The 27,442-nt window shown below is 42.6% G+C and overlaps 1 protein-coding gene across 1 annotated transcript in view; it reads right to left on the reverse strand.

Annotated features, from left to right (window-relative positions):
• Positions 1 to 465: 465 nt before the first annotated feature.
• The window catches only part of olfml2a (olfactomedin-like 2A), a 34,082-nt gene continuing 7,105 nt past the window's right edge, over positions 466 to 27,442 (reverse strand). Inside the window, exons 2-8 of the mRNA XM_052068231.1 lie at positions 20,603 to 20,866; positions 18,548 to 18,655; positions 18,259 to 18,429; positions 16,664 to 16,910; positions 10,003 to 10,308; positions 8,617 to 8,802; positions 466 to 4,562 (exon numbers count right to left, since the gene is read on the reverse strand). Coding sequence (XP_051924191.1) covers positions 3,958 to 4,562; positions 8,617 to 8,802; positions 10,003 to 10,308; positions 16,664 to 16,910; positions 18,259 to 18,429; positions 18,548 to 18,655; positions 20,603 to 20,866 — 1,887 coding nt within the window. The 3' untranslated portion in view covers positions 466 to 3,957. The remainder of the gene's footprint in view (positions 4,563 to 8,616; positions 8,803 to 10,002; positions 10,309 to 16,663; positions 16,911 to 18,258; positions 18,430 to 18,547; positions 18,656 to 20,602; positions 20,867 to 27,442) is intronic.

The raw sequence follows: 27,442 nt of genomic DNA on the forward strand, positions 1-27,442 counted from the left end.
CAGCCCCATAGTGTTCCCCTCATCAAGTTTGAATTCTTTCCTCATAGTAACCAATGGATGATTTTAGTAATTGTGTGTAAAAAGACAGAGATCTTTCAATAGATATAGAATAAACGAAGAGCACATGCGTCAAACCACCCCACCCTGCTTCATTCAGCTCTTGGGTTATTCCAATGCCTCCCTCTGGAGTTACTTGAAATGGAAATGGATTTGGGGATTTTCAAATATGCTGCCAAGAAATCACGCAGCTGTGCTCCTTGCAGGCCAGTTTGGAATCGAGATCAAAATGAGCACACGGACCACGTCACAGAGCTAAATGCAGCTCATGTGAACTTAGTTATTTGGAAATCAGAAGATCTGAGTCATAGGTCATTATCTCCTCCATAGGAGGTGGGCAAGGCCGTCTGGTTGTCACTCGGAATTTACTGGTCCATCACAGATTAATTTGTCAGGTTCACAACAAACTTTTTTTGGTCACAGAATTTTTATTCATAGAACAGGTTCATGACATATATATTTATAAAGACATTACCTTGCAAAATTGTCTTGCAATTAGTTATGAGTGAACCTGTTACTGTAGTTGCTGATGAAATATGACCAAAAGAACACCATACAATGCTGTTAGAATGAGCCCGATAGCCTTTAAAGGTCCAATGTGTGGAGTTCAAGACACGTCCTTGTCGAATATGATGTGTTTGATAGATACAACCCGTCATCCAGTCATTTATATTTCATTTAAATGTAATTTGAACTCTGAAGAAGCAACAGCTGAAATGGAATTGGACAAAGTATAAGATGCTCGATGTTCAATTATTATGTAAATCCATACAGCAGATGAAGACAAAAAGGGACAGTGAAAAACTCAGAAAGCTTATTTTTTTTTCCTGATCCTGCAGGTCATGTGGAGAGGGGCACCAAGTATGCTGTTAGAAATTACTACTGTCCGTCCTGCACACTGGTCACTTCAGGCCGATTTGGTGCGTTACAATGCCAAAAGCTAAACATTCCTGGTTGACGGCATTTAATGTTTACCAAGACAGTCAACTTGAGTCTGTACGATGCAATGATAGAATGCTATCACCAAAGCTGTAAAACTTCTGTACCGAGTGTTTCATGGAAATGAGAAAACAAGTTCATAGTAATAGTAATCGTATGAATTCAGGTACGAAAAACAAAACAAAACAAAAACACAATAACAAATTCTTACTTTTAGAAACTTGTCTACATTGTCTCAATTTTGTTTATGTTAATATGACACATGCCTAAGAGCACATCTAATGTTAAAAGATAGAAAGCCTTGTCGGGCGGAATTGTAATAAATGCAACAGAGTTATGAACAATGTGCTTGGGGATCGGCTCGACTTAAAGACAAAAGTCACTTGTCAAGTTGGGCAAACATTTCTCTGCTGTAGAATGAATCTGAAAGCAGATATAATCTTATTGGTTGAGTTATATGGCCAGGGACAGAAACAAACAGCTTGAAATGTTGGCAGTCCATTGAAAGGAAGATTAGAAATGCAGCTGTCATGTCACAACATTGCTACTCGAGGGGCTTGTTGGCCAGACAAACAGCAGACAGAATTTGAATTCCTCGAAATAGATTCATCTCATCCCTAAATTGACCTGAATAGACTGCACAGCATTGGGCTCATCCAAGTGTTAGCTTTCACGTTTGAATAATACAATTTTTCAAAGTTCTAAAAGTGGTCCATTGAACGCCATATATTTTCTGTTTTCTGTATAATGACACACATGTGTTCGAGAACGGTTGATTGCAGTGAAGTTGCAGTTTTTCTGCTTAAGCTTCTTACCCAGCACAAGCGAGTGAGAATTACTGAGATATGCCAAATTTTAAACCCTGACTAGGAGTACGACCTGGAACCACTCATCATGCGAATACGGTTTCTGTAACTAATGACAGTTTCAACTTCTGGCATAAATATTGCAGATGTTTCAGCTGCTTTCTCAGGTCTTCGTGAATGTTTTCACCAAAATTATCATGACGTCATGCTATCATTTTTGTAAAAACATATACTTAGACTTGCATTATACAATTATCGTATTTTCCACACTGTAAGGTGCACCTAGAAGCATTCAATTTCCCCAAAAGCCGACTGCAATCTGATCCGCTTAATCTATGGTGTTACACAGTCTCTTTATGTTGTACATTGAGTTGTTTCCCTGTTCCTATGCCATCTAGTGGCGATTATTAGCAGGAACCCCTGGTAACCGAAAAGGGTTCTGCCCGACACTAATTGACATGCGCATTCGCCAACACACACAAAAACAGGCAACTACTTTGTGAGCTCTGTGCAGCCATTATGAAATGAAGATAATCCCAAAAGCATAGTTAACTACTGACTAAACGAAGGAAGAAGGAGACAAGAAAGACTTCTAAGGATTTTATCCCCTTGTGGATGTAAGCCCACAAGGTTTGTGTGCCTTTTTGTTGAATGAGTTGTATTCATAACTTTTGTCTTTTATTTGTTGTTTTGTAATGCTATTTGCATTTATATGTTTCATGTCTATGTTTGTGACCAGGTCTCATAGCTTTACTAAAGCTGCAGCACTTTCGAAGGCTCTATATAAATAAAGCTGTATTGTACTGTGTTGTATTCACTTTAGCGCAGCTCCATCTAGTGGATGCATAGCGCAACCTCAGTCAATATTGAAGCTTCTATTCTAAGCACTTTACAGTGCGCCCTATACATGAAAATACTGTCAAAATAGGCCATTCAGTGAAGGTGTGCCTTATAAACTGAAAGTGCCTTATAGTGCAGAAAATACGGTATATTCAAATTATTTTGGCTTGGTGGTCACTGATGGTGTAGCGATACAGCCGTCTGAGATTGGTGCAGGCACTGTGGGCTCAGTTCCCACTCAGTGATGGTGTGAATCTAAGCGTGAATGGTTGTCTGTCCCTATATGTGCCCTATGACTGATTGGTGATTAGTCCAGAGTGAAGTTTGCCTTTTGCCTGAAGTCAGCTGTGAGGCTTTGTTTAGCAATCGTGTTTTAACCCCCCCCCCCCCATTTAATGCATGCAAAGCGTCCTGTAAATATATACAGAACAGTGTTTTTGTTGCGCTAAAGCTGTTAATTAAGGCTTTTACTTAATCATCTGAGTTGCAATTCATCCTGCTTCTTGGCTTCTCACTTTTCTGTTGAGGTTATAAGGCAGTCGAAACTATGAAAAATGCATTTATGCTATAAAATGCAAGCCTGGAATTCCCTTTAAGTGGCTCATGTCACAGGTTCTGTTGGTACTTGTTGGTACCGTTCTGATAAAGAAAGAAAAACTTTCAATTTTCACTGAATTAATCTGAAACTGAGGACTAATTAAACTTGCCAAACTGTGTGTGGTCAAGCCACAAAGTTTTTAGGAGAGAGTCCTTTGGAAAGATGAAACACAACTGGAGCTTTTTTGGCAAGTCACATAATCTTTCATTTTTCGTTTTCACCTTTTGTGAAACAGGAATCTGCAGCATCTGACACAGGGTGACCCATATCTGCAGCGTACAATGAATCAAAACTGTAAAGTCAATGTTTTATCGACATTACATTTGTCAATTTCAAGTGTTGTCAGTGGCCATTGTTGGCTTTTATTTCTATCACTGAATGGTTCAGATTTTCAATTTTTTTATTTTTATTTTTGCAAAACGGTCTGTTTGATTTTTCACTACTCAAATAGTAAGCCAGCCTGCTGACATTTCATGAAAGAACTTAATACAATATATTTACATGAGCTCTGCCTGTTGACCTTCAAGTCAGCCTGTAAGATTATGTCCATCGTCTCCACCCAGTCAACAGTGAGATTGGCTCTTTGAATAACATGCATTGATACTAGAGGTTATGGTACGTCCTGGGTCTTCTTAGGACAAAGAAGCTATAAAATACGGAGCACTTCTTGTCCATAACAGCAGGCATGTTGTGAGCTGACTGTATTTATGGCTGTTCTCACTGGTCGACAAAGTTGACCCGATAAGTAACCTGATGGCCATTGTCCCAGGCATACAAAACCCTCTCTTTGGGATTATAATCGATTTGTGTGGTGAATAAATACTCATTGGTAAAAGCCAGACGTGGAATGGCCTCTGTGTTGGTGTGGGTGTCGTAAGCATAGCGCACTTCTCCTTCCTTCTGGTTGTACACATTGACAGCATACAAGACACCACAGATGATGAAACAGTTGCCATAAGAGTTCCGCTTGAGACCTGTCCTCCAGGTGGTTTCCTTTTTTAAGGACAGGTCTCCAGGATCAAGTTTACTAATGACAATCACTTCCTGTTGGTTGTAGTCATAGTCTATTGAGGGATAGATCACCCACAGTCCACTTTCATCCACTGCAAAGTCAATATCAGAGTGACCTCTCCATTTCCATGGGGTGGTGTCCTCGTAAACCACATCATGCAACAGTGTCCAGGCAGCCACATATCGCATTTTCAGGTCATACTTGATGATGTTCTTGGTGAAGGCTCTATTGTAGTAGAAGGCTCCATTATAAACCACGTGACCCGTGCCAATCCAATTGTAAGGAAGTTTGAAAAGGTTGCTCCAGCGACCTACAGCAGGGAAAACGTTGCATTAGTTTCCTATTAGACCTTAAAATTTGATACAAAAACATTACTTTACAGATGATGTGCAACCTTTGAATAAACTGTGAATTACCGTGTATTTAACAAACCAGATTAAGGGTGCTGTCAGAAGTATAGTTTTTGATTTTCTGCTCTACATCAGAACATGGCTATTTTTCTATCCCTGTGTGGTTTCTTTTTATTAAAAAGTACACCGACATATGACAAGACATGTACAGTAATCCCTCGTTTATCGTGGTTAATGGGGACCAAAACCACCCGGGATAAAGGAAAGACCGCAAAGGAGCGACCAGTAAACATAAAAAAAAGTTGTTTTTTTTAAGTCCGCAAAAAGTCCGCAAACGGTCCGCGAGAAGCTGCGAAAGTCAGCAAATCAACAGCAAGTCACATACTGCAACATATACAGTACTGTACTCCATGTATATGAAAAAAAAAGAAAACAAATATGTTTTTATGATTATGTTTGAAAAAAATCCGCGATGCACTGAAGCCGCTATAAACGGACCGTGAAATAGCGAGGAATCACTGTATGGTATGGGTATACCAGCACTGTTTTTGACTGGAGGAATGTCGGCGCCATTTGACTGTCGTTGCTGGACAGTCCCGGGGCGCTTGTGTCTTGCGCCTGTAATGGGCAGCATTTTTCACAGCCCCGCTTTGTTCAGCGGAGAGATCGGTGCTGTTGAACGGTCTGCGGCTGGATGGATGGAGGTCTTGAGGAGCCGACGATGAGAAGAAAGGAGCGTTGGCGCGGAGTGCTGATGCGGATTTGGAGCTGGGAGTCGCGGCTTGGAGTTTGAAGCGGATTACGTGGGACAGGAGAAGTGAACTAATCTCTTTTCGTCAATGGATGCTACAGCTTTATGTTTGCTTTCAAAACTTAGCTTGTAGCAGACGTGTGCACATTTTCAGCATGACGTCTCTGATCCACTGGAGAAAGGACACTTTGATCCTCTCCTCTTTCATCTATAACTGCTTCAGACAACAAAGTGTATGCAGAAAAGTGGTGAAGATTGCACGACTGTCTCTGTCCTATGTGTTGTGTTGTTATTTTTGTTATTTTTTGACATCAAAATGGCGCCGCGAGAGTGGCTGCCTTTCCAGCAGCTCCTATTTTTTTGTTGTTCTACTTCTTCCTTTCATAACTTTGCTGCTGTGAATCTGCAATTTCTCCATTGTGAGACTAATAAAGGTTTTCTTCTTCTTCTTTTCTTCTTATGTCGCTCTATACCAGGGATGCCCAACCAGTTGATTGCGATTGACTGGTAGCCCTCGGACAGGTCCCAAGTTGATCAAGGTGGGGTTTAACAGAGAAATAGAAAAAAAAAAGATTTGTGTGTAAAAAAGCAGGTCACCTTTAACCTATGGTGGTGCGTGACCTTCATCACCAGAAATTCAAATCAGAGCTGTTGCGATATACTGTATGTACTTTTTTTATTATTCTCATTCAGTTTGCTTCATCTACATTTGACCGATGGCACTGCTGAAGAATGTAAATCTGGAGCACCAGGAGTAGCATTTCAAAATGGTACACGTGAGCTACAATAGTCATGTCCATGCATTTAACACGCTGCAAAAGTGCATCCCATGCCTCCGTGTCAGATCTCCCACTCAGGTAGGCAGTGATTTCCTTTTCACAAACTCATAAACCTGTATCTACTTTATTTTTCTGTTTCAATCATGTTAGGTACCATCAGTCAAAATGAAAGAGCATATGGTATCTAATTCTCTCGACATATTAAGGTCATGCAAACAAATTGAGGCAATTACAGGAAGTTGGGAACTCCCAAATTGCATGTCTGGTGTTCCCACTGCGTAGCATTTTGCGAGCTCCATACAAAGTCACTCTTCAGGAAGTTCAGGGCCTCTATAGTGTGTTAAAGTAATCAATATGTTCCACTCTTGTGTGTATGAGGATGTTATCTCCATGGTGCCAATGACAATGTTTGCACAATACCAGACTGTGTATAGAAACTGTATTATGTGACATGAACAACGTTTGCTTAGTAATTCAATACTGAAACAACAAATGGTGTACGTCTGGTGTCATTTTCGAATCACATCTGTCAGTCCTCCTAACCTTTCAACCTCAGGAAGTTTGATGACGATTTGATAATATAGGAAGCCCATGATGAAGGACAAAAGCAGTGTGGTTGAAGACCACAACCACCCACATCACCAGAGCCAAACTACTGCTAATCCCTTCCTACTGGGCCTTGTTCAAAGGGAAGGCTCGGAGCCCATGTCAGAGGACAGCAGGCATCACCGCCACTCACCAAGATAGCTAGTCATCCGCACACAGCTCTGAGCTTACCTCACTGCAGGATGCTTTGAATGGAAGTGAGTTTCGAAAGCCCATTGTCCAAACACGTTTACATCAACAAGGCAAATCCTATGAAGGCAGATCATCTTAACTTTTTAAAGAGTGTAATCCAATTCCTTGGTTGATGTGCATATAAAAGGAGTTGATTTTCCCACCCTCTGAACAATCAAGACCTAAATTCCTCAGACAAAAGCAGTTTCACAGATCGCCTGCACAGAGTGAGCTTAATTCCATTAACCCCACATCCAATCGAGCTCTATTGTTATGGTTTTAACAGGGGAGTGAATGTGCCATGTACTTCAAAACAACCACACTCTTGTGTCAAATGGAGAAGAGTATTGCCTGTTATTGCAGCCTTGGGAAGTGGCATGTAGAGTGCATAGTGTTTTTCTCTTTACCATTTGCTTTAATATGAATGCAACCTGCTAAAATTATCAACAATAAATTAAAAGAACCAAACATTTTGTTCCCATCGAACAGGGAAAATTTCACTCGCTTGGCGTGGCCATCCTGTACCAAGTTTGGTTTACAGGTATGTATTTTCACCTAATGTAAAATTGGATTTCATCCTATAAAGCTTTTTTGCTTAAAGCTTGTTTGGATGATTGTTTCAATTGTTTCAGCTAGGTTTAGGGGACTATGTGAAGGTAAAACGGTAGAATTGTGAATTAAGTTCCAGATCTTGATGGATGAAACATATTAATCATTAATAATATGAATTTTAAATCATAAGCATGATTGTGAGATACAGAAACTGGCTCTTGGGATCGATCGATTTATCCATCCATCAAGCCATCCATTTTCTAAATCGTTAAGTCTTCATTTGGGTCCTTGGTGCAAGCAGGGTGGTATGCCCTGGAGTGGTCACCAGTCAATCAGAGGCTTCAACTTAGTCTTGCACCCACATTTCTATTACATACAGTATATATCCGTTAATTGAACCTATCCTACTGTAGGTGTGAGTGTGAACGTGAAAGCGAATGTTGCCCTGCGATTGACTGGCAGACAATCCAGGGTGTGCGTCACCTATCGCGAGAGACACCAGCTCACCAGACACATCAATATATCTTTTGTTTCAGCCATGCCTTTAATTCTTTCTATAACTCGGTGGTGGCCTCGGCCATCCATTATGGCATTGTCTGCTGGTCAGGCAGCAACTCGGCCCGGGACAGAAAGAGACTGGAGCGACTGGTCAGGAGGGCCAGTTCTGTCCTGGGCTGCTCCCGAGACACTCTGGAGGAGGTGGGCAACAGGAGGATGCTAGCTAAGCTAAAAGCTATGATGGACAGTCCCTCCCATGCCCTCCAGCCCGCCCTGACAGCACTAGGTAGCTCCTTCAGCCAGAGACTGTTACACCCGCGCTGCAAGAAGGAGAGATACCGCCGCTCGTTCCTATCGACTGCTGTCAGGCTGCTGAATAAAAAATAAAATCATGTGAAAAACAATTTATTACAAATTATCTATATCTATCTCTATATTTATATTGCACTTCATTGAATGGTGTACAATTATTTTCTGAATGCAAACATTCATTTTCTGAATGCAAACCAACATTTTTCTTCTTTCTTCTTTCTACCCACAATCTTGCTGCTGTAGACTGTAAATTTCCCCAGTGTGGGACAAATAAAGGATATCTTAATGACACCTGCATTTGTATCCTTCATGCATAGCCATGATGTAATTGCAAGATAAGCACACCTTGTTTGAAGTTCTCCAAGTTACGAAACTCCACCAAATTGTTGCCATAGTAATAGTTGGTAACGTAGATCTTCGAGTCTTTGGCCAGTGGATCCTTCATCCAGGCTCCTTCATTACGACCATAACTGTGTTGCTTCTCTGGCTGCTCGATTGATGCAAGAGTCCCTTCGCAGTGAAGGAGTTTCCCTGTAAAACAGTTTGAACATAAAGCATACAATATACATTTGTGATTCCAGTTTTAATTTACACTTAACAATTGTTGTGTCATGGTTCTGTTGTGGCCAACAGGTGGCACTGTAGGGCTCCGCCTGCAGCTGCACACCTGTTGGTCATTGTGTCATTAGTTGTCTGTTTTAAAAGGACTCCCGGCACAACCACTCGGTGTTGGGGCATTGTTTGTTCTGTCATGTTTCTGTTGATAGTTTTTTGCTTCACCCGTGACTTTTGCTTGTTACTTTGGATTCTTTTTGTTTTCATGACTTTCTTTGTTCTGGATGTAGTTTCCTCAGCATTTTGTTAATACAGTTCGTCAAGTACAACCTGCTCTTCCCTCCTGCCTGCTTTTTGGGGTCCACCACCAATGTGCAACATGACGTGTTCGGTTCCATATTTGGAGAACCAACCAAAACCTCCGCTTCAACAATGTTTTTTCCAAATATTTGTTGCACTGTGAACCATTAACGCACTCAACAATAATGGCGTGTGTATCGGTGTGTGTTTTGGTGAGGTGTGTATGAGCAGCCAAAGACCCCTGGTGGTGTCCAAGCAGTGTGGCTGAACCCGGTAAAAATCGACGATTCACTGCTTACAAGAATTAAAAACAGTCTTCAAAAGTAAAAAAGTAGGACACAGTTGAGGAGAAGTTGAAAAAAAGAATAGAGTTTGTTCATCTCGCCTGAATTTCTCCGGCAGAACTATCACAAATCGGAAGTGGAGTAGTTTGCTTAGTCTTGGGGCCTGGTGACAAAACACTGCAAAAAAGATGGGGAAACCACCAGCGACATGCATCGTAGATGTTACATCTGGATTTTCTTGCCTGTACTGCAAAAGGTAAACCAATGATTGGCTGAGAGTAACATGACAAACACAAATATCAGTTTGTCATGGAGAGACATTACTTTGCAGATGTTGAAGTCATGAGTATGACCCCTTAAAAAAAAAAAAAAAAAACTATATGCCATAGATGAAAGTGATGCTGCAGTCACACTTACTTTTATACTTTATTTCATTCTTTCTTTTATTTTATTTTATTATTGAGCTAAAACTGCACAGCATCAAAATGAGAGATGTTTCTGGTAACTATAGGTACGGTAAGCTATTTGAGTGGGTTTACATGAATTAGAGGTCAATCAATTTTAGTCAGACACAGTATATTCAAAATGTAACCTGCTCTGTGGAGAGAGGGTCGACTGTTGTTGTTGCTGTTGTCCAGCAGTAGTACAATAGTGGGGGCTGGTCTCTCGGCGGCTACTGTGCTTTGGCTGGTGACGATCGTCGTGGTTGGTGCAATGGTAGTGGTTGGTGGGATGAAAGCAGTCTTGGTGGTGGTTGTCGTGATACCACTAGCAAATACGGTAGGTGTGGTAGTATCTGCAATTGTAGAATCCATGGTTTCAAGTACCATTTCAGCTCCACCGTCCTCAGACTGGGTTTCGGTAATATGATGGCGAGTGTATGTTTTGGCTGGATTGTCTGACAAGAAGCAGAAACATTGGGTAGTTAGCCTTGATGATGTAACTGCATATGTGCCAGTAAAAATGACAGTGACAAAGCCGGTGGATGAGATCTACTGGGAATTCCTCAAGGTACTGGATGTTGTGGCACTGTCCTGGTTAACACGTCTCTATCACATGGACATATGGGACAGTGCCTGTAGATTGACAGACTGGGGTGGTGGTCAGTCTTTTTAAAAAGGGAGACTGGAGGGTGTGTTCCAACTACAGAGAAATCAAACTCCTCAGCCTTCCTGGAAAAGTCTATTCAAAGATATTGGAGGGAAGGGTCCGTTGGGAGCTTAAAAAACAGATTCTGCAGGAGCAATGTGGTTTTAATCCTGACCATGAAACAAAAGACCAGCTCTAAACCTTTGCAGGGTCCTCGAGTGTGCATGGGAGTTCGCCCAACATGTGGTTTCTGAATTTTGAGAAGGTGATCGACCATGTCCATGTCGCGAGTATGGGGTCCCACACACCCTGATAACTGATACTGATAAGCAGTTTAGTCTCGGCACCAATGATCCCATAGTTTGGTCTGCATTATACGCAATAAATCGGATCAATTTCCAATGAGGGTTGGACTCCACCAAGGCAGCCCTTTGTCACCGATTCTGTTCATTACTTTCATGGACAGAATTTCTAAGCGCAGCTGAGGCATTGAGGAGGTCCGGTTTGGTGGCCTCAGTAATGTATCTCTGCTGTTTGCAGATAGTATGTTGATGTTGGCTACATCAAGATGGGACCTCCAACTCTTACTGGAGTGGTTCACGGCTGATTTTTAAGTGGGTAGGATGAAAATCATCACCTCCAAATCCAATCCAAAAACCAAGATCCTCAGTCGGAAAAAGGTAGAATGGATGAATTTTTGGAACAGAAAGTTGGCGCTTAGAATTGAAGCGGACCTATGTGGGACAGGAGAATTGAACCAATCTCTGTATTTGTCAATGGACGCTACTTGTTTACTTTCAAACTTAGCTGGTAGCAGACGTGTGTGACAACATGCACACTGTGATCATTACTTTTCTGATCTACTGGTGAAAGGAGACTGATTCTCTCCACTTTCATCGATATCTGCTTCAAGCAACACAGTGTATGTTTGTTTCCGTATTTAAATGAGTCATCAATTTATCTTCACTATGACATCATCACTGAAGGAATGGATGAAATAGGTGTGTAATCCTGATGGCAACACTCAATGTAAATGAATAGAGCATATAATTTATTGTTGTTTCTATATCCCATGCATCTCCTTTACAGAGAGCTAGAGAGGGAGGGAGAGATTGGGAACAGCCCCCGGAATAACTGTCCCCAGCTGGATTTTGACCGACGCGATCCCATTCGTGGGCGGCTATAATTTGTGGTGCTGTTATATATATAGGACCAAGAATTACAGCCTCCATTGCCACTAAAAGAAATAAACACCTCTCTTAAACTCATTCAACTCAAATTGAACATTATGATCCACATGAAGGGTGTGTTTATTGCCAGAATGTTGTCTATAGTTACATAATACTGATTTAATCCATGCCTTTCTTGCACAAATGTTTTATACTATATCTTTATTGTTTAGGTTTATTGTTTAACTTTAAGGTTAAATTTGCAGTTATCTTTTAGCCATTTCATGAAATTTTGATAAAGAGGCTATTTTTACAGTGACAATGGCTTATACAGGATCTACAAATCTCCTCCAACACCACCCCTGAGCAAATGCTGTAGCCCAGCTGCTGTGATGGAAGTGTCGTATTCAACGGACAACTTAGGAAACACTTGGCAGCTCTCAGTGAAAATCTGAGTAAGTGTTTGAAATGGCCAGAGCGGCATCAAGGCTCTTTACCTTCCAAGGATAAATTAAGATATCCTTTAATTGTCCCACACTGGGGAAATTTACAGCCTCCTGTAGCAAGAATGTGGGTAGAAAGAAGAAAGACGAAAAAACAAACAAACACCGTTCAATTACCGTATTTTCACGACTATAAGGCGCCATTAAAAGTCTTAAATTTTCTCCAAAATGGACAGGACGCCTTATGGTGCGGAGCGTCCTTTATATGTGCTGAGTTCCAAAATCTGACTGACAGCCGACACGCTGTTTATATAGAGAAAAGGCGGAAGTGACTGTGGCCAGGCATGCGGGAATGAAGTCGGCCAATCAGGGAAGGGTGGGCGTGTATATATACATATATGGAGAGGGCGAGAGAGGGAGAGAGAGCACAGGCAAGCTAGTCCGCCAATGGTGAAGGGTGGGCGTGTAAGTGGACGCCTTAAGCCAGTACCAACACTTGTATAGAGTGTGGCAATGTGCATTGTTGCAAAACAACTCTGGTTTTGGTTTCTAAGAACCCCTGAAAATAAATTCGACAAAAAGACACGCCTACGAAGCTCAGTTCAAACTTAAAGCCACCGGTTATGCTTTTGGCATGCGTGCCCATCTCACAGCAGCGGTGAAAAAAACAAGTCAAGCAAATGAACTCTGAGCTTGCCGTTATTCCCGGAGGTTTGCTAAAGAACTCCAACCGCTGGACATTGGCATCAACCGGGCGTTCAAAGTAAAGTTGCAAACGGCATGGGAACAATGGATGATCGGTGGCAAACACAACTTTACAAAGAGTGAGAGGCAGCACTTGGCGAGTTACGCCACAATACGCAACAACGAGAGGGAATGCGGCGTTTTTGATGGATTACGGTACTTGCACAATTGTTCAATTCTTTCTACACACACACGCGCTGCCACCATGTTTCGCTCTGTTCTTTACTTTCAAATGTGGGAAAGCTTCACACGAGAGAAATGTTGACTTTGCTGTTGCTACTCCTTCTTTCCGCTCGGCAATGCGTAGCAACTCACACTAGCATGTGATGCATTCAATGACAACTGAGATGTGCAGTCCTCTGCTTCTGATACAGAGGATGAGGACTTTGATGGATTTCTGGGTGATGATTGATCGAAAAACGTAAGAACATTGTACGATGGCTAAATAAAATACACCCGAACTCAGTTCTGCTTTCGTTGCCTTTTTAAAAACGTGGTTTTATCTTATCTGTATGTCTTGGCATGCTACCGTATGCTTCAAGCTAACGTGTTAGAGTGCGCGCATGCATGCCGTATGTTTAAGCTGGCGTATGTTTTACCACTGTAAAACTGCGGCCATTAGTACGATGCGTCCTGTGTATGTGTAAAATACAGAAATGTCACCCATTAATGAGACTGCGGCCATTAGTACGATGCGTCGAATAGTCGTGAAAATACGGTAAGTGCAATATAAATACAAAATGGATAAATCGCAGTGCTATTTACAATTGTTTTTCACATCACACACATCACATCATTTAATTATTATTATTATCATTATTGTTGTTATTTTTATTCAGCAGCCTGACAGCAATCGGTAGGAACGAGCGTCGGTATCTCTCCTTCTTACAGCGCGGGTGTAACAGTCTCTGTCTGAAGGAGCTACCTAGTGCTGTCAGGGCAGGCTGGAGAGGGTGGGAGGGACTGTCCATCATAGCTTTTAGCTTAGTTAGCATCCTTCTGTTGCCCACCTCCTCCAGAGGGTCAAGGGAGCAGCCCAGGACAGAACTGGCCTTCCTGACCAGTCGCTCCAGTCTCTTTCTGTCCCGGGCTGAGATGCTGCCTGACCAGCAGACAATGCCATAACGGATGGCTGAGGCCACCACCGAGTTATAGAAAGTCTTAAGGAGCGACCCCTGAACCCCAAAAGACCTCAGTTTCCTGAGTAGGAAGAGTATGCTCTGTACTTTCCTAATCAGGGTGTCCGTGTTTGTAGACCAGTCCAGTTTGTTGTTCAGAAGAACACCTAGGTACTTGTAGGAGGTCACCCTCTCTATGTCCATACCCTGGATGTTCATCGGTGCTGGTGAGGACTGTTTCCTGGAGAAAACCACAAACAACTCCTTAGTTTTCCTAGGGTTGATCTGGAGGAGATTCTGCTGGCACCAGTCCACAAAGGCTTTTGTCAGTACCCTGTACTCCCGATCGTCCCCCTCTGTAATGAGGCCAACAATCGCAGAGTCATCGGAGAACTTCTGAAGGTGGCAGTTTGGAGTGGCGTGTCTGAAGTCTGAAGTGTAGAGGATGAACAGGAATTGAGCCAGAACAGTCCCCTGCGGCGCTCCAGTGCTGCAGAGAAGCCTGTCCGTCTCACAGCTCTGCAACCTCACGTACTGCGGCCGATTTGTGTGGTTGTCTATGATCCATGCTGTGAGATGGTGGTCCACACCGGCGTTCTGCAGTTTGCCTCCCAGTAAGTTGGGCTGGATGGTGTTGAAGGCACTGGAGAAATCAAAGAACATGATTCTCACAGGGTTCCCAGCCTTCTCCAAGTGTGACAGCACTGAGTGGAGGAGGTAGATAATGGCGTCTTCCACGCCGATGCCAGGCTGATAGGCAAACTGCAGAGGGTCCTGTGCCGGGCTCACCAGCGGTCGAAGGTGGGCGAGGACAAGTCTCTCCAGCGTCTTCATCAGGTGAGACGTCAGCGCCACCGGTCTGTAGCTGCTAAGCTCCTTAGGGTGGGGGGTCTTGGGCACTGGGACCAGGCACGAAGTTTTCCACAGCTGTGGAGTGCTGCCCAGCTTCAGGTTCAGGTTGAACATGTGCTGGACAATGTCACACAGCTGGTGAGAGCGGGTCCTGAGGAGCCGGGAACTGATCTTGTCTGGACCTGCTGCCTTCCTCACATTCATATTCCTCAGTTGGTTCTTCACCTGTTCTGTTGTGACGGACAGGCAGGAACCAGGTGACAGACTGGGTTAATGAGAGCTGGTCGAAAGAGGAGGGGGAGGAGTAGTCCTCAGTGAGAGTGGTTGCAGTTGGTGTTTGGGGGAAGGGACAGACGACTGGTCGAAACGGTTGAAAAAACGGTTCAGTCCATCTGCCCAGTCCTTGTCCTTCTCAGTCAATGTCTTTGGGCTGTCATGGCCTGAGATGGTTTTCAGGCACCAGACACCAGTGACATTGCTGACCTGTAACTGGTCCTCCAATTTCATCCTGTATATCTTCTTCCCCTCCCTGATCTTTCTTCTCAGTCGAATTTGCACGGCCTTCACGTACTCTCTGTTTCTCGACATAAAAGCTCTCTTCTTCTCCTTCAGGAGGGCCTTTATGTCGGGATTAATCCATGGCTTGTTGTTGGAAAAACACACGCACATTTCTGGTGGGTACGGTGTTCTCCTCACAGAAGTTTATTTAGTCTGTGATGGTGTCAGTGAGTGCATCAATGTCCTCCCCATGAACCTCGCTGAAGAGTTCCCACTTGGTTGTCTCGAAGCAGTCCCGCAGAGCATCTTTAGCTTCCGTTGACCATTTCCTGACCATTCTGGTCACAGTTGGCTAACTGTGCACCAGGGGTTTGTACACCGGCGCGAGAAATACCAAGTTGTGGTCTGCTCTTCCAAGAGGGGGGGGAGGAGGGGTTTATATGCCTCCTTGATATTGGCATAAAACAAGTCCAAAATTTTATTGTCTCTAGTGGCACAGGTTACATATTGCGTAAATAAAGCGCACACTACTTTTTAAAAGAGCGTCCTGCTCTTTGGTCGAGATTATAGATATGCAGCTAAAGTTTTCACTGATTTCACAGGGAAGGCTGAGTACCTTGAGCCTCACATACAATTTGTACATGCAGGAACACCCGCTCTGACAGTGTCATGTGCGTGTGCCCTGTGCAAACGCAGCATACCTATTCACTCAACTAGACTTAAAGAGGATTGGAAGGAGTCAGGAAATGTTTTCTCTGCAATGGTGAGGGTCCCTGTACGTTATGAAGAGCAAAGCTGAGGCATGCCATGGCCATGGCAGCGATCCATTGACATAACATTCCATTTGATCCATGTATTTTGTCAATAAAAGATTTGGGTTTCTTGCACTCTGAATGCACAGCGGCAATCCAGACCTGCACTCTGGACCAGTTAGATTTAAAAAACAAAAACAAAAAAAACTCTTGTGCAAAACATGGATAGATTAATTGCCTGACAATTAAATTCACAATCTCAACAACCTTCTCAGAAAATGTTTATGCAGGCACTTTGATTGACGTACCATCAAATGACACTAATAAAGAGCTTAACTGTAAAACTGCTGTTTGATCCGAATCCAGCAAAGCTCAAGTGGGGTGAAATGAAATTTCTGAAAAAAAAATTTGGATCATTTTCAACACACATTGGATCACGCTCTGATGATGTTCAAACAAGGGTAGGTAGAAAGGTAAGAGTCAACTATCAGAACAATGTTTGCTTTAGGTCGAAGGAGTTCGTTTTCAATGAATTGCACAATGCTGGGCCAACATACAAAGCGACACTTCAAAGATGAAAACTCTCACCTCCTCTGACCTCATCCTCGTCACTTTTGGCAGCCTTGTAGTAGGTAATGCCTCTGACCACACCTGGCTGGAGGCCAACCACCTTGGTTTTGGCTGTAGGATCGGGCTTCAGCGGTTTCACAGGTTTAGTAACCTCCTTTTTGGGCTTGATTACTTTTTCTTTGGGTTTGGGAGGGGGCTTGGATGATGGAGGCTTTTTGTTGGGTGGCTTTATGACGCTCTTGGGCTTGGTCTCATCGTTATTGTGCTGGAAACATCAATATTTGGGAAATATAAGCATGCTGTAATGACGAACAGCTACAGTGGCTTGTAAAAATATGCATATGATTTGAACTTTTTCACATTTTCTGACCTTGCAATCATAAACCTGAGTGCACTTTACTGAGATTTTTTTTCTGATCGTTTAATACAAAGTACCATGCAATGGTGAAGTGGAATGAAAAATAAACAAACATTTTACATCAAAAAGTGTGGTGTCCATTTCTATTTAGCCCTCGTAGTACGCTAATTTTTGATTGAATTTAATTTAGTGCCATAAATTCTCTTCAGAGGTCACCTAATTAGTATGTAGAGTCCACTTGAATATGGCAGAATCTGACCGCGCGACAACTACATGTAAATCTTGCACCCAGAAAATCTGGTCTTTATGGAAGAGTGAGAAGAATAAAGACATTGTTGAATGAAAGGCATATGAAGTCCTGTGTTCTATGTAGGGGATTCCGCAAATGTGGAATCTTTATGCAGTATGAGGATGTCTGGATTTCTTCTTGGGCCAACAGATTTGCTGTTCGACAGGATCGTATGGAATACATCTCCTGATGTAGTTTATTTGAAAACTGGGTTCTTAAAGATGATGACAGGTTCACTTTAATCAAATGAGCTCTTCTTTCAGCACATTTACTCAAACTATAGGTACAGTACACACATAATTGGTTTTCTAGCTGCCAGCATGGTTGGAAGAGGTGGACTCTGAAACAATGTGGTTGCTCATGCTCGAAAATATAGAAAACCTTTCGCCAGCTTTTCAGTAACTTTTCAGTTTCTGCAATCATTGGCCAGCGTAGATAGAGCAGCATCACTGACCAACTAACTAACCAATCCAACTCTAGTGAGGCAGAACAACTCAAGTTTGTGGACTGTCAATCATCTATCAATCTGCAGCTGTGGTCCAAGAGCTACAACGTGAACACTTGGACAAGCTACATTGTCACGGAAGAGCCCATTTTGAGAGCTGTTATAAATATATCATGAGAGAGGTTGTTGATCTGTGGGGCGAACTTCTGGGTTGGACTGCACAGGGGTCCAACAGTGCACAGTGAGAATCGTGCCTACTTGAAACCACTACTCTTGGAAATATGCAGCTAGTGTAGAACATGAAACATGATATGCAGGATAAATGACCTTAGGTTACTTTAGAGTTTGTTTTCATGTCTGAAAATGATTTTGAAGCGAGAATGCGCGCCAACAGACATTTTAGACACTTGAAGAATCAGTCTTTGTTTTCTTTTTCTAACCTTCTGTAAAGCACTTGGTCACAGCTGCAGCTGTTGTGAAAGCGCTATATAAATAAAGATGTATTGTATCGTAACCCGCACCTTGGTCTCAGAAGAGTCTTTCTGAAGCAGCTGCAGACTGAGACTGGAGATCTCTTTCTTGATGCTCATCATAATGTTGGAGTAGTTGTCATATCTCTTAAACTGGTTGGTAAGGCTGGTCATGCTGTCACGGACAAATTCATTCTCTCGTGTTAGGTTCGTCTTGATTGTCTGCAAAAGGTAACATTGTCATTACAATAGCAGTGATAAATTCTTTCAAATAGTGTGGCTGTAAAGCTCTTCACAGTGATCCGGCTTTTGAAAAGCATGATGTGAAGATATTGCCTACCTCTTCTAGGGTATTCATCTGAGACACCACTTTGTTGATGTATGAGTGGACTTTCATCAGATCCATGCTGTAAAGTGTTCCCTCGAGTAGATCCACCATAGACTGGAGCTGGGGGTTGATCCCAGAAAACCAGACGCATACATGATTTTACTATATGCTGTATGAAAACACATTCGTATGACATTGGCTCCGATTACAACAGGCAGATGGGTTCACTTCACAGCCCATTTTGTTTTATCGAGATGATCTTTGACTTAGTTCAGGTCAGAAGGATCACAAGGCCCTGATTTCACTGTGTGAGCTCCTAGTGAAATTCAAAATTGTCATGATCACGGTCTGTAAGTGTACAGCAGGTCCAAAGGCGTTCGCGGTTTTCCTGTTGCGCATTTGTTTGGCAACACAATTATTTAAAGACCTCATTGATTTATGTCAAGCTGTCGGAAAATTTCTTGCTCAAGGTCATGTTTGTTCGTGTGGATTTCATCAAGACCAGGGGTGCCCAAACTTTTTGTTTTGGACCGAAGATCGACTTTTCGATCAACCAACCTCCTGCGATTGACCCGTTACCGCGCATGCGCATGCACGTACACACGCATGCTATGATGAGCAACAGCCTGACACGGAGGCATGCAATACACTTTTGCAGTCTGTCAACTATCATAGCTCACACATACTTCCCTCGGCACGCTAGTTTTCTATTCTTTGCCCGTGGCCTCGGTGAATTGTACACGAAACAATCTCTGAATTAGAATTAATGATAACAATAAAAGATAGGGCAACAGCTCTGATCACCAGCTGCAATTGCAGACTGCTAAGCGCTAACAACCTCCGGTGACATACAGTAGGTCAGCCGCCACCTGTCATGATTCGGTTTAGGGACCAACAGGTGGCACTGTAGGGCTCCCCCGGCAACTGCACACCTGTTGGTCATAGGTAATTAGGGCTTTAAAAGGACTCACAGCCCGACCACTCTGTGTCGGGTCATTGTTTGCTCTTGCTACTGTCATGTTTATTTGTTTGCTGTTGCTTTTTGCTGCTGTCATGTTTCTGTTATTGATAGTTTTGAGCTGCAGTCATGTTTTTTGTTTGCTACTTTGGACTTTGCTTGCTTAGGATTTAGTTTTCTGTGTTTTATCAATATACTTCTTCAAATACACCCTGCTCCTCTCTCCTGCCTGCTTTTTGGGGTCCACCGCCACCTGTTATGTGACACCGCCGTAGGTTAAAGATTTACCTGATTGATTTTATTTTATTTTTTAAATACTTTTTGTGAAAATGAGACTGATAGGATGATCGACTTGGGATCAGTCCGCGATCGACGTAATGGGCACCCCTGGTCTAGATGCTCTGATTACTCTTGTTCCGTTTTTGGCTCTTGCCTTTGTTTATGCTCCTCGTTATTCAAGTACGGTAAGTCGTTCTTGGTGTGTTTAAGTGTATTCACGGTTTGTTCTCCAAGCGGTTTGGTCTTTCTTGTACTTTTGTTACAAGCTATTTTCGTCCGTGTTTTTTCCTTGCCTAGTGCAAGCGCTTTTTGTTTTCTTTGTATTATTCCTGGCTTGTTGTGCATCGTCATTATGTGTACTTTGTCGGCCTTGTGCCTATTTTTTTTTTTTGGTGAATAAATATTTTAGATCAACTTTCCAGAGTCTACCTTTCTCTCACGTGGTTGAGAGGAAGGAAATTTCATCTGTGCTGTATGTTGCACATAGAGCACATTTGACAATAAAGTTGACCTGACTTGACTTTTAGGGTCCAATTCTGTTCGGAACATTCCGGACGCCGAACAAAAGTCAAGCCAACTTTTTTTTGCCCTTCTACACCACTTGGAGCAGTTGGAATCTATGTAGACATTTGGTATCTTTTCTGATATTTGCAAAAGGAAATAATCCTTGGTCACCCCTCTGTTGGTAAATTGAAAAAATGCAACCTTAGGTACAGTGTGATTTTTGGAATGCTTGTGTCATGAGCATCTCAAGGCTTATATTTAGGAGTTTGAGCTCCATCTTCTTGTGTCATTTTAAAAACTCGGGGCTTTCAGCTTTATTGACTGACCTTTAATAACTCAGGAGCCTGTTTCTTCAGCTTCTCCATCTTCCACTCATTCTCGCAGGGGTTGAGGGAGGATGGCGGAGCGGTGCAAGAACATTTGCAGTCAGATCCCGAGCTGACTGTTTCCACGGTATAGAAATCCTCCACACGAACACTGCCACTCCGCAGCCGTGTGCAGGCATCCCTGCTCAGAGGTCGCATGATGCACTTGCAGCGGCAGTCGGAGCCCTCTGATACCATACGAACAGGCTCTGTCTCGCCAAATATCTGAAAGTGGAATTAATCATGAAGTTACTAAAACTCTAATATTAAATGACAAATATGTTTGTTTGCGATGAACAGAATTTAGATGAACATGAAAAGCTTAGTTTTCTCAAATAGTATCATCAACCTTATGGCATATTTTTCCCTTCATTTTTTTGGATGCAAGGCAACATGTACCGCATGATACATTTTGTAACTAATATGCGGGTAAGTCATTCCCTCAGAAAGCAGTGAGTTATCTCAGCTATTGTATCCCTGCTGAACAATCATAAACAATTCTCTCTATTTTATTAATGGAGAACAAAAGCAAGGGAAGGAAACTGATCCAAGGGGGGGGGGGGGGAAAGCATCCTTCCTCTCTTTTGTATGTTCACTGTTCTGACTCAGAGGAAAGCCTCAGACAAAAAGACACCACAATGACTTCTTATTCCATTGCGCTTCAGCCAAACACCCCCAATATTTTAAAATAGGGGGGATTAAAGATGGACTCCATATGATGAGTAACCTTGTCTTATTAACAGTAACAGCACAGAACGACCCTGGAGTGAATGAGATTATCCTTGGTGCAATGTCTTTATCTGCTGATCCGATCACCAAATTATGACAACTCATCGCCAGTTTTGCTTAAAACCTAAAATATCTGTGTTTCCAATCCAGCTGATCAGATCTGTGTAAAATCTTGTTAACCGAACAGATGATTGGCATAGAAGAGTATGTCGTGGGTGGCACGGTGGGCAACTGGTTAGCACGTCGGCCTCGCGGTGCAGAGGTGCCAGGTTCGATTCTGGCGGAGCCTTCCTGTAAGTTTGTGAGCAATTGAGTCGCTTATTCAAGTCAGGCATCAAAGCATTGGTGGCCTTTGCTATGTGAATTAACTGAATGAGCAAATCAAGTTAATTGGAGGATGCACAACATGAAGGCAAATCATATTTTGAATAAAGCAAAACAACACATCCAAATGTAGCAGATCAACCTTTTCTGCTTTTGCTTTACCCTTCGTCCCTGCATTTACAAAGGAATGACGGGTTTAGGAGAGAAAGTGGTGGAGGGGGCCGGTGAGTGGTGGGTTTGGGGGCTGCTCATTAGTGAAGGAATGCAGGCTGAGTGATGGGGGAAGTTGTGGGGCTGGGGTGACTCGCCTTCCATCCATTACTGCTCGAATACCGAGGAGGAGGGGCATGTCTGAAGCAGAGCAGGACCTGACCCATGTCAAGTGAAAACACAGCAGGTTGACAAATGCTACAACCACATGAAAACAGAGTGGATTAGCAGATTAAACTTCTTGAGCGGTGGAAGAGCACCGTTGCAGTTCCGCTAAACTCTCGGTGGCTTAACCTTGCCCATTTTACTGGACTATTCTTTGTCCTGTAATCATAAAACTTTCTTTTGAATTAATCACACAGCAGACATAGCTTGCCCCTCATTGGTGGACATGGAACCTGCATCCATTCTCAGCTACTTTTAACATGCTCCAGTGCTACTTCCCACCCAGTGTTAAGTAACACCGCTAAAAATTTAAAAATTAAAAGTGTTCAAAATCTTCGGCCTTATCAGGGTCTCCGACCTTTCTTCCATTCCAAACAGACAAGCATTTCTGCCCTCATCCACTAAACCTTTCTGACAAAACTCAAGGATCAGTGTATCCGAGAGAATTTTGTGTCTTTTTCTGAGCACTCAAACGTATACATACTCTTCAATCAGAAACATCCTCTGCTTTCTTCTCACAGCAGGTGGTGGGTCAAGGAGGCATTCCTCTCCATTAAACCTGAAAAGCTCAGATTTTGTTGAATGCATGCTATGAATCTTGAACATAGGCCTCTCGTGCGATCAAGTACAAGGTCAAAAGAACAGGGCTCAACCAGGAACTCGCATCTGCACAATGGGAGGGGGGAAAAAGAGAGCACAAGCCACAGAGAACTCCATTAGATCATTTATGGCTAACAATTTCTGACAGTGATGAAGTGAACCTCCAATTGTACTCAGGGTTGCAAAAACACAAGATGTGCTACACAATAGACGGTGCCGTCGGCTTTAGAATGTCACTTGTGTGGCCCTTTGTATGTATAACCGCGCTCATATAAACAAGTATGTCCCGCTTTTAGTGCTTTGCCAGCAAGTAATTAGCTGCGCACTTGGGATATCAAAAAGGCGAGCGGGCAGTGGTGTTGTCCTGTGACAAACTTCAAATGCGTGGCAGTATGTTCAAGCTTTGTCGAACCACAAATGCTTGCTTAGGACCACTTGTCCGACAGATGTCACCATAAAATAAAATTCTACTCAGTGAACGGCGTCATCAGGTCAACTTTGAAGAACAGAGCTTTAGAATCGTCTTTAACGAGACTCAAAGAAACAGTCCAGCCCAAATACTCTTTCTGACATGAAAAGTACTCATTGTGTCGCTGTGAAGATTGAGCCTAAAAAGTAAAGATTGCTGTGTGGAAGCCTTTGTACTTTGATGAACCGTAAGACATGGAGTTAAAACTCAAGTCATCAGCACTGGGATGTTAATTAACTCAGCTCAAAGAATATCAAGCGCTCACTGCTTTTGGAAGTACAGTTCTACATTCCTGTGGAGTCTCTTTATGTGTCCACATACTCTGAAGTCTTTACTCATCACAGTACATTGTCATGTCAAACAATAAAGACACGAGGGACAGCATAAAAATGACTTTCTTCAACGTTAGCTAATCAGGTGACCTCAGCTATGATTGGAATGATAGCCAGGATTTCCCTGATATATATATATATATATATATATATATATATATATATATATATATATATATATATATATATATATATATATATATATATATATATATATATGTGTGTGTGTGTAATGTGTAATCTTTGTGTCTGTGTAATCTTTGAGATATGTTATTTAGCTTTCGATTAATTACTTTTTTCTTTTCTCAATAATAATGGAGCAACATTTTAAGAGATTTAAAAAGGTGATTCCAACCATTGATTCAAGTTTATTTATTCAGTGGAGAAAAAAAAGTCCTACGTTATTAAGTTTATTAAATGGGGAAATAATTCTTATTTCCCCATTTAATAACTGTGGCCCCTCCTTATTCTAAATGAGGAGGGGCCACAGTTATGAGCATCGCTGATGTCGACCATTCCTCTTTGCCCAATCTCTCTAAATCAGTGGTTGTTAACCTGGGTTCGATCGAACCCTAGGGGTTTGGTGAATCGGTCTCATCGGCCTCTCACAAGATTGAGAACCACTGCTCTAAATCATCCAGCAACCTGGGATGCCTCTTCTGCTCTCTCCTCTATTGCTCACTCCACAGGTTTTCAATTGGGTTGAGGTCTGGGGACGAAGATGGCCATGCACACCCCAAATATAGAAGCTGGTTGCACAAACCTTCATTATTCCATCACAATCAATGCAATGATTTGATATGTATTACTTTCATATGGGGGGCATGGTGGTCGACTGGTTAGCGCGTTGGCCTCACAGTGCAGCGGTGTGGGGTTCAATTCCGGCTCCGGCCTTCTTGTGTGGAGTTGTTTTCCCCGTAACTGTGTGGGTTTCCTCCGGGTGTGAGTGTGCGTGTGTGTATTATTTAATGTAAGTTTGAAATGTTTTAAAGCATTGTACTGCACTTTCAGTTGCATTTTTATGTATGAAAAGTGCAATATAAATAAAGTTTGATTGATTGATTGATTGATTGATTGATTGATTGATTGATTGATTGATTGATTGATTGATTGATTGATTCCAAATACATGCACTCCCTAGGTGTGATTGATTGTGAGCACAAATGGATTTCCCCAGTTATGCCCTGCAATTAGCTGGCAGCCACATCAGGATGTACCCTACCTACTGTCCGAAAACTTCTCAGCTAGGCTCTGACGCTGGTGAGGATAAATGGATTAGAAAATTGATTGGAGGGCTGGATTACTTTCATAGGTGTTACACTTGTGGTTGGTTGTCCGGGTAAATATGAAAGAATGACAAATTCAAATTAACAATCTCATCGATGCATAGTGGAAGCACATAGCTATTTTGATGGTCTAATGTTGACCAGATGTTTCACATCCACATACTCATCTACATTCGCAAGCTGAGCCAAGTGGCTGTGTTCCAAGATCCACAGAGATGTTGCCTAGAAGACATTTTATGTGATTTTACATTTGGATGGAGAAGAAACAAAGGTATGTTTTCCTTACCCCTAAGATGTATCTGCATCTGCAGAGGGACAAAACATCTCAACCCAAGGTAATACAAAGATGGGGAGGGGGGAAATGCCAAAGATCTTTTAAATGCACACTTGTGTAAACATTTATTTAGAATTAGCATTTTTTTAGACAGAAGGAAAGTGTGTGTGTGTGTGTGTGTGTGTGTGTGTGCGTGTGTGTGTGTGTGTGAAGTCGAAACTGGAATTCGATAAATTCTAAGGTCGCATCACAGGCAGAACACAAGCAGAAGACTGCCAGCCGCAACCGGTGTGTGCAGATTAACACCCGAGCCTCTGCATTTTCGGCCTGATGCAGTGCTAATTCGCTGGAAATGTAGTGTGAAAACCGCTGTTGCCTTCTGATGATAAATGAGGCTTTGTTTATCCCTTCTTTTTAACACCACTTCACATTGCTTACACTAAGTGAAACTCTGGATAACATCCCCACTCTCAGTGATGCCAAAATGCTCATTCATATAAATTTTGGCACTGCTCTAACGCAACAAAGAACATCTAAAGTTCATTTAATGACACCAAGTATCTGCCGCCACTGTGCCAAGCATTGGACACAGTCGACTGAGCAAATGTCTTTTTTTTTTGTGGCCACTCACCCCCGACTTTGCACTGATTGTCTTTTGGTTTGTTTATGACCAAACACGAAGCAGGTGCCCGCACTGTTTCCCACGCCACTTGATGGTGCCCTTCATGCCCCCTGTTCCCTTCTAAAAAGGGCTTTGTTTCTTTTTTTTTTCCACTGGCACCAATAATGGCTTCAGAACATATCACTCTTTCGTTTTGGAGACAGTATATCATATTGTAAATCATATCACGAACTGCATGACACATGAATCCTTACATGAGTCTATTTTCAATACACTTTATACCTCACTCGGACGAGTCACAGGTGTGTGAGTCAGAGTCACCTCTGACTCACAGGTGGCTTTAGGCAAGAGGCGGGGTAGATCGGCACTCTTTCGCAGATCATATACAGTATAGATAGCAAGCAGGAGTACCCGGAGAAACGCCACACAAGGACACGGCGAACCAAAACCCAAAGAATCCATTCAGGACGGCCTGACCCAAGACTTAAACTTAAAATCTTCTCGACAGTGAAGCAGATGTGCAAACCACTTGCCCAACTTGCTGTCCAATGAGTATGTTTTATTGCTCATTAAACATACACAACAGGGACACAGTCTTGAGGTGTCCCATGCGTCCAATTTACCAACAGGAACGGAAAATAGAAGAAAATATGGAGTCCTTTGGAACTATAATGTCTCTGTGGGAAGGCTTTCTCTAGATGTTGGATGAGAGGGCCTGGCTAACAGTCTTTATTCCAGTTTATCAAAAAAGTGTTTGATGCAATTGGGTTTAGGGTTCTTCAGAGCCAAGTTATTCCAAACCAAACGCATTCAACCATACCTATACAGGTCCTGCTTTTTGAATTTAGTAGAAAGGGGCTTTCTTCAAGCTGTCCCCCCAATGTTGGAAATATTCATTTCTAAAATATCTTGATTAATGATGAAACACAAATTAAAGGAATTGATATTTGGTTCAGCAGTCCATTCAGTTGTACCCCAGAAATTGTGAGTTTTGTCTCAATAGGCTCCTCAGTTTTCGACGGCTCCAACATGCAACTTTTCAAGGTCATTATATCACGAATAGCTCAAAATGAACAAGTTTGCTCAGGGTCGTGAAGATCTATTGTCACATGGCAAAGGAGGGTATGCTTAGTTAGCATCAGATTTACTGTTTTTCATCTGTCCATCCATCCATTTTCTAATCTGTTCATCCTGCCTCACAAGGGGCGTGGCCATGCTTTAGCCTATCCCAGCTGTCTTCGTGCAGTCAGCGGGGTACACCCTGAACTGGTTGCCAGTCAATCGCAGGGCACACAAAGACGATCAGCCATTTGCACCCACAATCACACAAAGGGACACTTTTAAATGTTCCATCAACCTTCCATGCATGTTGGAATGTGGAATGAAACCGGAGTACCCAGAGAAAATCCACACAGGCATTGGGAGAATATGCAAACGCCACACAGGAAGGCTGTAACCAGAATCTCTTTCTTTCTCTCTCTCTTTCTGTGTGTGTGTGCGTGTGTGCGTGTGCGTGTGCGTGTGCGTGTGTGCGCGTGTGTATATTGATCGGAAAGGCCGTTGGTGAGGTGGACACTGGCTGCCACGCTTCCGTCAGTCTGCCCCAGGGCAGCTGTGGATACAGTTTTCCGCCAACATAGTGTAAAAGTGTGAGTGGATGAATCATGTGTCAATTGTGAGAGCTTTTAGTGTTACAGAAAAGCCTCATATGAATCAAATGCATTTTTTTCCAGTATAGTGTTGCATTGAAATATGTTACATAACTTGGAAGTTTTCATTTCACCATTTTT

Source organism: Hippocampus zosterae, chromosome 6, assembly GCF_025434085.1.
Source record: "Hippocampus zosterae strain Florida chromosome 6, ASM2543408v3, whole genome shotgun sequence".
Lineage (NCBI taxonomy): Eukaryota > Metazoa > Chordata > Actinopteri > Syngnathiformes > Syngnathidae > Hippocampus > Hippocampus zosterae.